The sequence below is a fragment of the Rattus norvegicus genome, chromosome 14 (assembly GCF_036323735.1).
Source record: "Rattus norvegicus strain BN/NHsdMcwi chromosome 14, GRCr8, whole genome shotgun sequence".
Taxonomy (NCBI): domain Eukaryota; kingdom Metazoa; phylum Chordata; class Mammalia; order Rodentia; family Muridae; genus Rattus; species Rattus norvegicus.
The window spans coordinates 37,007,580-37,023,428 of record NC_086032.1 but is presented as its reverse complement, the minus strand read 5'-3'; the positions used below and the strand labels follow the sequence as shown (position 1 = coordinate 37,023,428).

At 37.9% G+C, this 15,849-nt stretch overlaps 1 protein-coding gene across 3 annotated transcripts in view; it reads right to left on the bottom strand.

The window, feature by feature from the left end:
- Positions 1 to 1,776: 1,776 nt before the first annotated feature.
- Gabra4 (gamma-aminobutyric acid type A receptor subunit alpha 4) overlaps positions 1,777 to 15,849 on the bottom strand; it is a 76,906-nt gene continuing 62,833 nt past the window's right edge. For 2 of the 3 annotated variants that reach the window (XM_039091568.2, XM_039091570.2), the window contains one exon: positions 1,777 to 4,231. In XM_039091568.2, the coding sequence (XP_038947496.1) occupies positions 4,218 to 4,231 (14 nt within the window). In that variant the 3' untranslated portion in view covers positions 1,777 to 4,217. The remainder of the gene's footprint in view (positions 4,232 to 15,849) is intronic. The other variant, NM_080587.3, reaches the window with a different exon arrangement.

The window sequence follows — 15,849 nt, the reverse complement described above, 5'->3', positions numbered from 1 at the left end:
TCTTTAAATGGTAAAATCTTTTATGGGGGAGCAAATAGTTAATATACAGAGAAAGAAATTTTTACCTTGTTTGAATGATAAAGGCATCTCACTTGGAAATAAGTCAGAGCTTGAAGTAATAATATAAAACTTCTCCTTAATAATGTATTTGTGGCCCAGGATATAGAGTGTAGAGTGTATCTATTGTAAGAATATGCTTTAATTTATTATTATATTCATATAATATTGAAATTTAAACCAATTGAAGACTGTTTAAATCCCCGCTTTCAGCCCTGGGGTGGTTGTAGGACTCATTCTGAATGTTAGTGTGGTCAGAACATGAAAACAAGTGCATCCTCTTCTTTTTGTTTCCCACTGCAAATTATTCTCAACACTAGATGTGAAGATCAGTTGAATCAGGAAACTGGAGAATGGAGACATTTTCTACCTTCCTTCCTGGGCCAGAAAGAATTGCCTGGCTTATAGAAAAAAGTAAAATACACACATGTTCTATGTATTACTTGAAATAGCATCTCTGCTAAGGAAGATGATTGAAAAATGACCTTTCAGAAGTTCATTCCAGCCTACTGCATTTATCATCATTAGTAACTGATCTGTGACTCATCTCTCCTATCAAAGAGGGCGATGCTCTGCTTTCCTTTTGGATTCGCGAAGCTCGTTTTAAAGTCTATATTACAGAAAGCATTAGGTCTGTGAACAAGAAAGAAGTTTTTTTTCACTATTGATTAGTTATGAAAATGTATTTCATAACTAGCCATGCAAGGAGGAAACTAGAAGTTAATATACAACTAGAACCTGACACCATGGAAATGAAAACCAAGATTAATGTGTTCTCCAGTAAAATATAAGTCATTGTAAATTCAAGCTTTAAAGATGGAGTTACACCAAAGGTATCGTTCTCAAACAGATTTATCCTCTGACTCTGAGCTGCTCAGTACTTTGAGAACCCATAATCCTCTTCCAAATGATGGTGAAAGGTGACTAAACCTTCACACGAAAATACCCAGTGTGCTTCTGGGTTATGAGAAAGATATAAATGATGTACAAAATGAAAAGAATTCAACAAGCCATGTGCTATTATTAAAAATGCCACAAGCAAATGAGATAGATTCTGTATACTAGTGATTAAAAGTTGCGGTAAATGTAGTCTTCGAGCAAAAAAACGTGCTACTTGGCTCTTAAGTCCTTTCTAGTCTTCTATTTGTACAATCCACACACTTGGGAAACAGGAAGGAGAAACTCAGGTTTGCAATCAGCCTAAACGCTACCTGTGGTAGTATTCAAAAACTCTTTCTTCTCCCCCAGCCCCAGAGTAGGGGAGTTCACTTTGTTTATTTGTGTTTTGTTTTTTAATTTTTATTTTTTATTCACCCAAGGTTTCGTTTGCTCTTGTGTTTGAAGACTGGTTTGTACTCTGTCCCAGAATGTCCTAGAACTCACTCTGTAGCCTCAAACTCATGGCATTCCTCCACGTCAGCCTCACCAAAAATGGAATCACAGGTTTGAAGTATCAAGATAGGAAGAGTCAGTTATTTTTCAATCCATTTTAAACCCATAAAATTTAAGAGGCCAATAAAGTGTTTAAACTTTATAGAGAAAGAATGTGATTTTTTAAAGAAAGACAATGGGAAGGGAAAAAAAGGGGAAAGTGCTTCTCTCTAAATCAATAAGATCATGCATTAGTACAAAAGTGATAATGGCTTCCCATCATAGCTCTAAGCATTGGCCCAAAGGCCAAAACCATTTTAACACTCATGAAATGATTTTATTATAAGATTTTATGTACAAGTACTTTTTATTAAATGTATAAACATATTTACAGATTTTCCCAGGCCCCATTTTGCTAGAATCAATTTATAAGTAAAGATGTCTTCAACATCTTTCAACTTTAAAGTGGATTTAATTCTACAAAACATTTAGAAATAAAAAAAAGAACGAATTCTCAGTTGGAAGTCAATTAAAATTTGACATTTTCAATTTTTATAAGTCTCATGGGCAACCATTACAAACCAATGCAGTAACTCAGAAGTTCATATGAATCAATATAATTTTACCCCAGAAAATAAGAGATTCTTTCTATAAGATGGGCGTTTCTATCAAATGTTTCCCCTTCCCACACCCAGACCACATTCATTTACACATACCAAGAACAGGTAGAGATACAGGAAAAAGAATCTGGAAGTGAAACACCAAAAATATCAACCAGGATTGAGCTATTTTAAAAGCTGCAATGATTCAATTAGGCTTAAGCCTCCATGATGAAAAGGAAAAGTCAGCACTTGAAAACCCAGATATGTTGCATAACACTCACTGACATCCCACCTCAGGCTATGATATTTTTATTCTCTTCTTTCTCTAGTTGCTTCTTTAATTTTTAAAGTAGCTTGGTTATAAAATCTTATCAAACTCTCAGAAAAACAAATACAAAACATGCCAGACATACAGATGTTCAGAGCACAGAAGCTGGGGAGGACGTTAGCATTTCAGCAGTTAGTAGTACTCTCTATTGGGGTAAGCAGACAAACGGCCTGTGCAGTCTTTTATTTGGATGATTCTGGTACAGTGGGCAAACTATTATGTGACCTGAATCAAATCTGACACAGGTAATACGTTAGGTTTTCCAGTGCCCAGAATTATATGTTTCAGGTATATAATACTTTTTCACCTATAGAACAACCTGTATCAGTAATTCCTTATAGTTTGAGAACCAATCATCTAGATTGTACTAACATGTACTTATCTCCAAGCTGCTATAAGAACTTTATTTGTTTTCCTTTGTCAGCTCAGGAGAAACAAATATATTGGCTATATTGTCTGACGCTAACTAAATGGCCTTCATTAAAGAACATAATGTCCTCAGCTAAATTATGGTTCTTTAACATGCATTGACTGTCCTACTATTGAAGTATCTTTGTGAAGGTGAGAGAGCTTCCTTAGAAGATTCTCTAAACAGCACCTAGAACACAGTAGGTTCCAGGCTCTGAGGAACTATGTGGTCAATGTATACAGTACATAACTGAATGACTTACTAGGAAAAAGAATTTATACAATGAATTTAACTTTGGCTCGAAGCACAACATTTCAAGTCAACTGTTAAGTATTGTTTGACCAATTATGTGCCAGAAAACACATTTGCCCTGGTCGGTGTCTGTTACTGATGCAGCAGAGGTGTCATGTATTGATCAGTGTTTGTTTTGTTCCGTTTTCCTCTTCCCAGCGTTGTGTTTAACAGAGAAGGTCTTACTTTGCTGGTACTATGAAGACTGCAGAGGTCACTGCATATGACTTCCAGCACACAGTTCTGGTTAAGGGCAGTGCCATTGGGAAGTTTTCAGTGTCTGTTTGATTTCATGGGTTATATTTTTAAAAAATTCAGTCTTTTTTTTTTCAAATTTCAATGCAAAAAATGTGTACCACATATCCCTTCTGGCTCTGGTTCTCTTGCTCCTACTTTCCGTAATGCTCTGTGTTCCATCTCATTTGAACACTGAATAGATTCTTTTAAAACCTTCTTTCTATAAGCAAAGGCAGTTCACTTTCTAGCCACCGAAGAGATTATTAACTCTCTCCATATCTGCCTTGTATTTTTTTAAAGTGAAAAAATGACATAGAATTTTTATTTTAGTAAAGAATACTTACCTTTAAAAACATTTAAAAAGACAGTCTGTATTTCCATCACGGTTATGAAATTGCTTTAGCAACAAAATTACATTAGACTTTCTGATTTCTCCATGGTGTCCTTAGATAAATAAACCACCCAGTAGACCATGTTAAATGCCCCAAATGTGACTGGAAAGAGAATACGAGCATATTTGTCTATTTTACTTGTGCCAGATCCAGAAGGTGGTGGAGCAGAGGGAGGAGGTGTGGCTGACACATTCCCAGGCACCCCTGTCGTATTAACTGTTGTCTTAATGCGCCCAAGTCTAGCTCCAAATGCCGGGCGAGCAGACGCCGACCGCAAAGGAGCTGGCTGCAGTGTCCCGTGAGGAGAGGGCGATGCGGCAGACGAAAGACCTCTTGCTGCTGCAGAGATAGTCTCAGCTGCATTTGCCCTGCTGAATGGATTTGGACTGGAAGCCAAGTGGGCCTTAGGAGTGGTTTCAGAAGACTCCTGGGCAGCGGTGGTCTTGCTGGAATGGTTCCCCACCTCAGTTCTGCTGTTGACATCTGATTCTGAGTGGACTAATGCATTTGTTCTTTTCCTCATGTTCAAATTAGCATGTGTATTCTGAAAAGATACATTAAAAATTACATGGATTATGTTATTTGGTGTAGATCTGTACACAATTCAAAGATAAAATATGTGGTTACTTGGGTCTAAAAAATAACCATTTTATAACCATTTTAAAATTCTCTGTAGCCATTTAATAAGCAAAAGCATTGCTTATTTCTAGCCATGTTAAATGGTAAGTAAGGAGATGGAGAAGTCCAGAGAACTGAGAAGAAGCTTGTGAATGGGTGACAGGAAAAAGCAGGCCACATAGACCATCAATTTTATAAATATGCAAATACATATACGAACTAACTTTGGCGAGACGGGCACTTTTTATAACTATATTTCTCAGTACTGCACTTGGACGCTGTTTAGAGGTTCACTCCACACCTCTTGCACTTGTGAATTATGACTTCAAGGTCAATGAGTTGAGCTCGAAAACAGAAGAAAGCAGTTTCACAAAACAGAACCAAAGCAGACCTGGAGAGGCTTAGAACACATTCTTCATGTCCTTCTGGAGTATTCCTCCCAGCTGATGGCAGCTGAGCTAATGAGAACCTTAACCTAACACATGGCAGCTAATTTCAGAGGACACAACTGAAATAAAAAATCAACCTGAAGGCTGGAGATAACCATTCTATACCCTAAACTTTCTCTCTACTATTCTTAAATCCCATTTTATAGAAAAGAATAATCAATTTTAACTTATTCTATAATATTATAAACATCAGAAAGAACAAAAATACCTTTGAAGTGTGTATACTATTGCAGGAAATAAATTATGTATACCCACATATGATGACTTAAAAGAATATAAGACAAGTAAATATATTGAAAGAAAAACTGGGACAAAATACTAAGCAGGAGCAACGAGAAGGTTCAACCAGGAAAGGCATTTGCTGACAAGTTCAGTGACTGGGGTACCATTTCTTAGGACTCACATGATGGAAGGAGAGAAATGACTCTGGAAAGTTGTTCTCTGATCACTACATATATGCACACGCATGCAAACCTATACATATATGCAAAATCAGTAAATAAAAAGTTAAATAATTGAAAGTAAATGGAGAAGGAAAGTGAGGAATTATTAATGGAATACATAGTAGGAGTGTGTGTGTGTGTGTGTGTGTGTGTGTGTGTGTGTGTGTGTGTGCATGAGCATGTGCGAGTGGGTTTCTGTTTTTAGCTTGATAGTTTTGTACTGTTTTCTTCATCAAAAAAGTTGAGGTGTGTGTAGAAAACTTTATCTTCTCTAATGCTAAACCTAAAGATGCATGACTTCCAACTCCAATTGTACAATAACAGAGACTAATTTTTTTCTGGTTGGAATGATGAGAAAGGACCTAGATAAAATATATAAACAAGTCATCATCAGAAGACACTGATCTCGAATAACACAGGGCGAGAATCACTGAGAGAGGAGGAACTAACCATGAGACTTTCCATATTGTGGGGCAGGAAATCAAAAACAAAACAAAAACTGACACAGAAAAAAATGCAGTAGACCCCTGGAACAAAACAGATGACTTGAGAATGTGAGGGACTACCAGTGGCTAGCATTTATAGGACAAAGCACTTAAGAGACAAAGGTTGAAGAAAGATTTCCTAAAGTCTACACTGAGCTATGTTCAGGAGAACTTAAGCAAGAAGTATTTCCCCAGGACAAAAATAATAAAATAAAATAAAATAAAATAAAATAAAAAATAAATAAAACAAGCAAACCAGAAAAGAAAGTGTAGAAGAAAATTGTACTTGACAGGATCCCAGACATATGTATAACAAATGAGTGCTCCTATTAGCTGGATTTAAGTGTCAAAACCAACTCAGAAAGGCTTTACCTAAGGCATATGGAATGAACAGATCTAAACTGTGACAGTGGCTCTCATACCCCTACTGACTATTTATGAACTGTAACAGCAAGGTCAGAAGATGAAGCTGACACCAATAACTTATCTGCTCTCCAGAAAAAGGTGGAAGAGTATTTAAGAGACTCTTAAAGATTCCCTCGGACAAGTTTTCTACTAGAACTTCTTGAAGTCCTGTAAATTCTAGGTCGTAAGCATATTCCAAGCCATAGAGCTTCTTTATAGCCATGCCTCATGTAATGTGCACACTCCTCCCCGATCAAGAGATGGAGTCAATTTCCCCAAAATTTTACCTTCATCTTCCCTTAGCCAATAGTGTGCAGTGTGTTAATGGTAGTATGTCATACACAAATCTACCTGAAGAATTCTGATTTATTTCATCAAGCTTAAAATATTGCAACCAAGACAATGAAGAAAACATCCAACTTAACTTATAGGGTAAAAGAAACATTGGCATGTAATCACTTACCCCATTGACACCGAACAACACGCTGATGTGTCTGTTCCAGCTAAGAGAATAATGTAAATAGCCCGAGAAGCTAAATTGACACAAGCAGAAATTCCACACTGATCCGTAGAATTGAAAGCAGAAGTAAATATTTATTGTATAGACAGAACTATTGTTAAGACTTCTTAGGCAGTGTTGCCTTCAACAGTTTAACATCTCTACACTAATAAAATAACGTTCAGACAGGAGGTGTTTCCAAACCTCTCTCATGAGGAGTTCTTTCAACCTTTTAAGCTAACGAAAAGGTTGCTTTACCCAGAACCCTTAGAGGACCTTCAGGGGGTGCTGTTGCCTAATGTCACACACTTGCTAAATGACCAAGATGCATTTTGTTTTTCAGAATTCTCCTTGTGCTTGACAAATGGAATTACAGTCCTTTTCAACCGGGAGAAATTTCAGTGTCACTTCACTTTGTTGAGAAGGAAAATAACAGCACAGAGGTCCTGACTGGTTGGAAGCTATACCAAGTATTACTGTCTTAAATTTGCTATACCAAATGGCTTTCTACACAGAAATGTGATGGAGGCATTCAAAAACTTACCATTCAGAAGTTTATTCAAGACTTGGAAATCGGAAGGATGGTACAGTTTTTCAATGTTATAAAGGCATATGTATCAGCAGACCATCCAAGGGATGTGAGGTTTTATGGGTTTTTTGTTTATTTGTTTGTTTTGTTTTGTTTTCCCCATAATTTACCTGAATGTAAATTCTGCTATTTACTGTTGGGTTAGTGACTAAATACTATTAAGTTTCCATGCTAAGTTGTAACTTCCTGCCCAGCAGAAAATGTAAGAAGTTTTCTTTTTCCACGTGGCATGCAACACCTCTGTATCAAAACTACCCATTATATTCTAGAATGCATTACTTTTAAAAAGTGCTTACAAGAGGCTCAGACAATGGTTCCATGAGTAGAAGTGCTTTTGATGCAAGTGTGAATGCCTTAGTTTGAATTCCTGAACATAAAGCAAGGAGCAATTGAACACATTTATAACCCCCAGTGCTACTATGGCAAGGTATGAGCTACAGAAAGAAGGATGGCCAGAAGCTTGTAAGCCAGACAGCCTTGTGTACATAGTCCTGAGCAATGAAGACTCTGTCTCAAGACACAGTGGAAAGCAGGGACAAACATCTGAAATTTCCCTCTGAACTCTGACCTGTCACATGTAATTCCACCCTTCACACAAATATACAGATTTATACAATTTATATAAATTGCCATTTCTCCAAATGATTTTGAGCTAATTTTCCACCTACGTGGTTGATTAATGAATTGAACAAATCTTGTCATATGTACATCAGACATTTGTAGAAGTGAATTTCTGATAGTTTAAGAACTATATTCTAATAAACATATACACATATATGTATATACATATGTATATATGCATATGCATATATATGTGTATATATGCATATATAGATCATCTATAACAATTAAGGACATTTAGAAGAATGCATCAACAAAGCAAGAAGCAATGGGAATGAAGAAAATAGAATAAAATCATTAGGATTACTGAATGGAAAGAAAAAACAAATGTGTGTCTGTTTAGTTTAAATGTATTAATGAGCTTCTAGAGCATAAAGAGTGTTTTATTAATCACTGTAGTTTAAATTACTCAGTAAGAGCCACTGATCTTTGCACCAAGATGAAAGAATTATAAAAAGTCAAGATCCTGCAAATGTTTTCATAAAAGCAAAACAAAACCAAAAAGAAAAAAAAAACATTTTTTACCTGGTTCCAAGCTTACTCTTTAATTGTGGAGTTGACTTTTGACTCTTGTAGGTAATACAAAAAGTAAATAAGATATCTGGATTTTCTAGACTCTATGAATTATTTAGAATTTATTTCCTAAATTCTAAATCTGGCTGAAAAGACCTACTCAAAGAAAAAAGGAATTTGGCTAATTTGAGACTTAAATCTTTGTTCTTTGCTAAGCAACCAAATGCTATTTAAATTATCTTCTATTTATGTCTGAAGGTAGACTGTGCAAATATTTGTCTTCATGGGCAGGCCTGGTGGCACACTCCTTTAATCCTAAAACTAGGGAGGTAGAACAGGGGATCTCTGAGTGTTTGAGGCCGGTCTGGTCTACAAAGTGAGTCCCACAACATCCAGCACTGTTACACAGAGAAATCCTAACTCAGAAAACAAAAACAACAAAGCAAAACAAAAAACAAGAACAACATCATCGACACAAAGATTAGTCATGATGATAAACCACCAAAGTACTTAGAAATCCATTCCTCTCCAGTATAGGATAACTAGAAAAAAATATTGGTATCGAAGTCAAGTTTCGGAACAAATGAAGTGTCAGTCAGTGTGACTTTGATTCACACAGAGTTTAGAGACTTCTATTAGTATTCTACAAACATACAGTAGTTTCCAACAAGGACCTAAGCATAATTTGAAATAAAAAAAAAATAATTTAATTCGAAATCACTTTTACACTAGTCACAATAGCCTAAAGGGAAAAAACAAACAACTTAGTGGGGCAGAGACGGGAGGTGGCAGATTGAAACCAACCAACAATCTAAGCAGCCAGGAGCAGATAGGATCAGATCCAAGCAATCCAGCAGTCACGTCTGTGATCTGGCACAATCTCTCAAGAAGTATGCTAGCTCAAAAAATTAAAATTCATCTCAATTTATTACTCACAGAAAAGATATAAAGTAACAAAGCTTAGGTTTGCAGAATGAGAGCAGCTACATTCATATTCTTTGCCAGAAGAGCTAATGACGTTTAATAAAATGTAATTTAGCACTCCTAAATTAAAAACTAACAAGGTTAATAATGAACAGGTTTATCTTCCAGAATATCAATGAGTCGGACACACACAAAATAAGAATCAAATAATATAGACATTTATTCGAGGCTACTAGAGCAGGTTTCAAGGGTGGTCACATGTCTTATTTTAGAAGGAAATAAAGAAGTGCGGTAGAGCTGCTAAATATATGCCCACAGATGATTTACAGAGATCTACCAATAGTGGTTTCTGAAAGTTCTCTCATATAGAAATGAAAAACGCCACCTCCAAATAAACATGCTAAATATTTCATAAATAGTTACCAAGGGATTCTATCACATATTGAGCTCCAGAGTGTAGAAATGAAAACAGTGAGTTCCCAATTTATTATATTTCATTTCCTCCCAGTGTTAGCATTTAATCCAATATTCGCATTTCCAAAAGCTATAGAAATATCACCTTCAATGCCAGGGACTGGAACAAACGACTATCTTCTATTTGGATTAACCAACCGCTTCCTGAGATCTTTGACAATTCATTTTGTCTGTTTCATATTTGAGGGTTTGAAACATTAGGATTTCTTTGAGATAAGTGGTTTTGTGGTCAATTCTGTTTCAGAGCAATTCCTGGTGGTTCTTTTTATTCCTAAGCACTTTATATATTATATATGTTGCCGGTGAGAGAAGCTACCGTGTTGGCAACTTGAAGAGTCAGAGCAGAAATTCTCAGCTGGGTACAGTGGATGTCTCCAGAATGCTATCTGGGGTTGCTTCTTGCTTTTTGTTTTGCTTTTTTTTTAACAGTTTTGCCAATTTATACCAGAGAAGGAAAAGGGCCAAGCAAATCCAGCTTTCCCAAAATCCAAACAGTGTGATGGACGAGTCTCATTCAATGAGGTAATGGGTCGTGTATTAATTATGTGATTTAGTTTTTTTTAAAAAACACTGTCTAACTGGTTAGGATTTTGATTCTCAAACTAGACATGGCTAAATTTCAGTACAGAGTCTGTTATGTTATAGTTATGGTCACAAGTTATGCAATCTCCCAGAACCACAGACTCCATTCTGCAATGAGATTAACAATGTATTTGTCCTCATAATGAATAAATGAGACCGTACCTATAAGGTGCTTAGCAGAACACACAGCATGCAGTAGACATCAACTAAATAGTGTACAAAATGTTAATCTAACTGAGGTCAGATGTAAAGAGTCTGTGTGCAAAATAAAAAAAGCAATCAGAAATTCGAAATTATAGTAAATAAAAATTTAGGAGACATTATAACGATATATAATTTATGAACAAAGTTTCAAATAACCAGAAAAGTAGCTGAAAGTTAAAGCAAGGAATAGGTTCTTATGACATCATACAAAGAAAGTATGTTGGTAGTTGGATAAGAAATAAATGTGAATAAATATAAAATTGTACTGATAGTAAAGATGAGAATTAACTTATGTGCAAAGCGAATACAAAGTGCAAAGCACACTACAACAGAAACGATAGCTCTCTCACAGCTGGCACGATGCTCACGGGCTTTGGCTAACTCAGGCATCACAATCAATGCCGTGCTCCACGTAGGAAAAACTATACTAACAAATATGTCATATAAGCTAGATATGCCTGGGTTATTATATCAGATCTTTGTCTCTTAGGTTTTATAAGTTATTGGTAAAGCCTAAATTCTAGTCATCAGGAAAACAAAACTGGCTAGAATACAGCTATAACCCATGTTTCCTCACAAACGTATACTTCATTATACTATGATACGACAGCATTGGCGTAGCGTTCCTGACTAAGTAGCCCACTCTCTAAATATAATTGAATATTAAAAATGATTGCATCTGTGAACATAGCTCTCTGGTGTTGTACAGTCAACTTTTTCCTTTATTTCTTATTTCAGTTATAGTATTCAAAAGAATGAAGGGGCGAGGTCAACAGATGTAAGAGAGTAGAAGGCAACAGGCATCAAAGAAAGTCATAAATGCAAGCCTTAATAAAGCTTTAATAATCACTGTTATTAAAACTCTGTCCTCCTCAGATTCCTATGGGTTCGGCTGAGATGAACTCCCAGGACAGAAAGCTAGCTGGAGACTAGAAGAACCTCGCCTGAAACCATGGGCCTACAGGAGTGAGTCTGAGACAAACGACCCTCACATGGGCCACTCAGGCCAACCTGGGCACGAGAGAGGTCCAGACAACCATCAGACTTGCATCATAGGGCTTAGATAGGAAGCTAGCCTAAGATGGCCACAGTCAGGCACTGTGCAGGCATGGGAGGGGAGGCAGACCATATCTGATGACCCCTGCCATTCATTTGTCATAATGCACAAGCAGGGCACTCCTGAGACCAATCCCGAGACAACCCCAGACACTCAGAAACCCCAGGTGCCACTAAAAAAGAAAGAAAATGGTAGAGAAATGGAAGAGAAAGAGAAACAGAAAGATGTGGACACAATGAAGAGAGGCAGAACTGGAGACTCCAGGGCAGTGAGGAACAGCCTGATGTGAGTAGCTGGTAGTGAGGAACAGTCTGATGCCTCCTGGGACCATGGTGGGGTCTTGGCCTTGGCTGACACCAGAAGGCACATCTGGGTCCATGCCCTGCAGCAGTAGCGGTCTGTTACCACCAAAGGCTAGGCAGACATGCTGGGTCTGAGCTGCTGTCTTGGGACATGTTGATATCTGAAGACTGTGCAGAACTGGTCCCATGCCATGCCTGGGCATCATGGGAAAGTTGGTACCTGTGAGATAGAAACCTGACCTCACCTTAGTCAGCTGCAGTACTTGAGAGATTGGCCCATACATTGTGAGTATTGCAGGTGAGCCATCCTGAAGGATATGAGATTGAGAGAGCTGATCCTTTCACTTTTCTCCCATGCTGTGGCATGAGAAAGGGAAAGATACCCTCCTTCTTCCTCAGATATGACCACCTGTAGCCAGTGGGAGACCTGGCCCTAGAGTCATAAAAGTAGGAGAGCTAGCCCTGTCCCTCACATGCTGCAGCACTCAGGAGAATGTGCCCTGAACCTCATCTGGCTAGGAGGGTGGAGGTGGCCACGATTGGAGAGGGAATAGGTAGGGTGGGCGTGTTGCTGGTGAGCCAGCCCTGAGGGTGTGGGAGCAAGAGAGATGGAGGAATGAGCTCCATGACACACAGCACATCAAAGAGGAGTCCCAGTGAGGTTCTAGTACTGATAGAGTAGCAGAAGCCAGAGACCTCCTACCAGACCTATGTGTTATTGCAATAAACATTAGCAAGACATGTAGATGAAAAAGAGAATACATTCTTCAAAATGACCACATACTCAGTCACAAAGCAAATCTCACCAGATATAAAAAGAAATTATAAAAACCTCCTGCATCTTATTAAACTACCATGGATTAAAACTGAATTTCAATAACAACAGAAACAATAAAGCCCACAAACTTATCAAAACTGAACATCTCTCTACTGAATGACAACTGGATTAAGATAGAATAAATGAAAGGAAGGAAGATAGAAAAATGAGAAAAGGAAGAGAGAGAGAGAGAGAGAGAGAGAGAGAGAGAGAATGAATGAGAATACTTCCTAAAATTCAGTGAAAATGAAGGAACAACATACCCAAATTTAAGGGATAGAATAAAAGTGTTGCTAAGAGTGAAGTTTATAAAAGTGCCTATACAAAAAATTAGAACCAAGTCTTTGTTTCATTGAATCTCTGTATTATTCTCTTTGTTTCTATTTTTTATTTCATACATCATTTGATTATTTTCTGTCATCTACTCCTCTTGGGCATGTTTGTTTGAGTTTGTTCTAGAATGTTCAGATGTGCTGTTAAGTTGCTAGTATGAGATCTCTCCAATTTCTCCCCCAGAAATTGGAAACAACCTAGATGTCCCTCAACCAAAGAGTGAATAAAGAAAACATGGCTCACTTACACAATGAAGTATTACTCAGCTATTAAAAAACAGCATCATGAAATTTGCAGACAAATGGATGGAACTAGGAAAAAAAATCATCCTTAGTGAGGTAACCCACACCCAGAAATACAAACATGATATGTACTCACATATAAGTAGAAATTAGCTGTAAAGGAAAAGATACTCATGCTAGAATGCACAAGGAGGACTTATGGATGATGCAAGGATCTCCCTGGCAAGGAGAAATAGAATAGATTTCAAATATAGACTGGAGGCAGGAGGAATGGGAACAGGAGGAATTAGCTAGGAGGCGGCAGAGAGAATACTTGCAGAGATGACTGGAATTGAAGGCATTTCAGGGGTGAGGTAGAAACCTAGAGCAATCTAAACTCCGTGGAATCTATGATAGCAACACTATGTAAGACTTGTAGTAGTGGGGGACTTGGAGCCTGAACCTGCCATCCTTTCTAACCAGCAAAAGCCTCAAGGGGAGGGATTAGGAAACCAATCTAGCCACAAAACATTGACCTACAGTTTGGTATGCATGCGAGATGTACTGGGGCTGGAACCTAGCATAATCATCATCAGCAACTGATGGGAGTAGATGCAGTCTCATAGCCAAATATTGAGCAAAGCTTGGAGAGTCCTGTGGATGAAGGGAGGAAGTATTGTAGAAGTCAGAGAGTTCAAGGACACTACAAGAACAAAGCCCACAGAATCAACTGGCTGAAACTCAAGCAGGCTCACCAAGATCAGGGAGGCTGTATGCATCAGACCTAGGGTCCTTTGCGTTTAGAGCAGCGACTGAAGGAACAGTCATTCAGAACCTGCCCCACAGGTGGCCCATATGGCGCATATGTGTGTGTGTGTGTGTGTGTGTGTGTGTGTGTGTGTGTGTGTGTGTATATATCATACAGCCACCAAAACTAGATAAGATTGATGAAGCTAGAAAGTGCATGCTGAAAGGAACCAGATATAGAGCTCTCCTGAGAGACACATCCAGTGCATGTCCAATACAGAGGTCAATGCTAGCAGCAAACCACTAAACTGAGAAGAGGACCCTTTTGGGGGGAATTAAAGGAAGGATTGAAAGAGCTAAAGGAGCTTGCAACCCCGTAAGGACAATACCAGAGCTTCCAGGGACTAAACCAGGGACTACTGAAAGACTATACATGGACTGACCCAGGACTCCAACTGCATATGTAGCAGAGAATAGACTTGTTGGGGCACCAGTGGAAGGGAAAGCCCTTGGTCCTGCCAAGGTTGGATCCTCCAGTGCAGGGGAATGTAGGGGAGGTGTAAAGGGGGTAGAGGGGGTAACACCTGTATGGGTTAGGGGAAGGGGATGGGGACTTATGGACAGGAAACAGGGAAAGGGAATAATATTTGAAATTTAAGTAAAGAAATATATCTAATAAAATAAATAAATGAATTTGATCCATTTAAAAAAATAGTTGTGTGCTTTGATGTTGTCCTAGTGAGATTCCTTACAGTGGGAGTGAGGGATGTCACTGACTCTTTTACCTGCCTTTGGGACCCTTTTCCTCCTACTTAGTTGCCTGATACAGCCTTGATGTAAGAATATGTGCCTGTTTTTGTTGTAGCTTGTTAGCTTGCTATGCTGTATTTGGTTGATATCTCTGAGAGGCCTGCACTTTCCTAGGGAGATGAGAAGGAAGATGGATCTGGAAGAAATAGGAGGCAGGAGAGAGAGGCTGGTGCAGGCAGGGAGGGAAAACTGCAATAGAGATGTAGTTAGCATATGAGGAAAGAATAAGAAAAAAGAAAAAAAAGGAAATTAGTGAGATTGCATACTCAGAGCTTAACACCACACACACAAAAGCTCGATAACAAAAAGAAGCAAATACACCCAAGAAGATTAGATGGCAGGAAATAATCAAACTGAGAGATGACATCAATAAAATAGAAACAGGAGACAATATAATGAATCAATAAAACAGAGTTGATTTTTTGGGAAAATCATCAAGATAGACAAACTGTTATTCAAAATAACTAAAAGGAGGAGGAATAATATGCATATTAAAATCATAGATGCAAAGGGAGGCAGAGCAATAGATACCAAAGAAATCCAAAGAATCATATGTCAAAAATCTATACTCCACAAAATTGAAAAATCTAAAAGAAATGGACAATTTCCTTGATAGATCTTACTTATCAAAGTTAAATCGAGATCAGAAAATATTTTTAAAGGATCTATAACGCCTAAGGAAATAGTAATGGTTATTAAAAGTCACCCAACAACAACAACAACAACAAGCCGAGGGCAGACAGTTTTAGCACAGAATTCTACCAGACTTTCAAAGAGATAATATCAAATTATTTCACAAAATATAAACAGAAGAAACACTGCCAAATTTACTTTATGAGGTCACAGTCACCATGCTACTTAAACCATAAAAACTCAAAAAAGAGAATTACAGACCAATTTCTATCTTGACTATTGATGCAAAAATACTCAATAAAGTGCCCAGTAACAGAATCCTGGAACTCATCGAAAGGATCATCAACCCCGATCAAGTAGGCTTCATCCCAGAGATGCAGGTAGACTGGGAGCAGGTGGGGCAGGAACAGGAGGGATCAGGTGTGTGGAGGGCGTG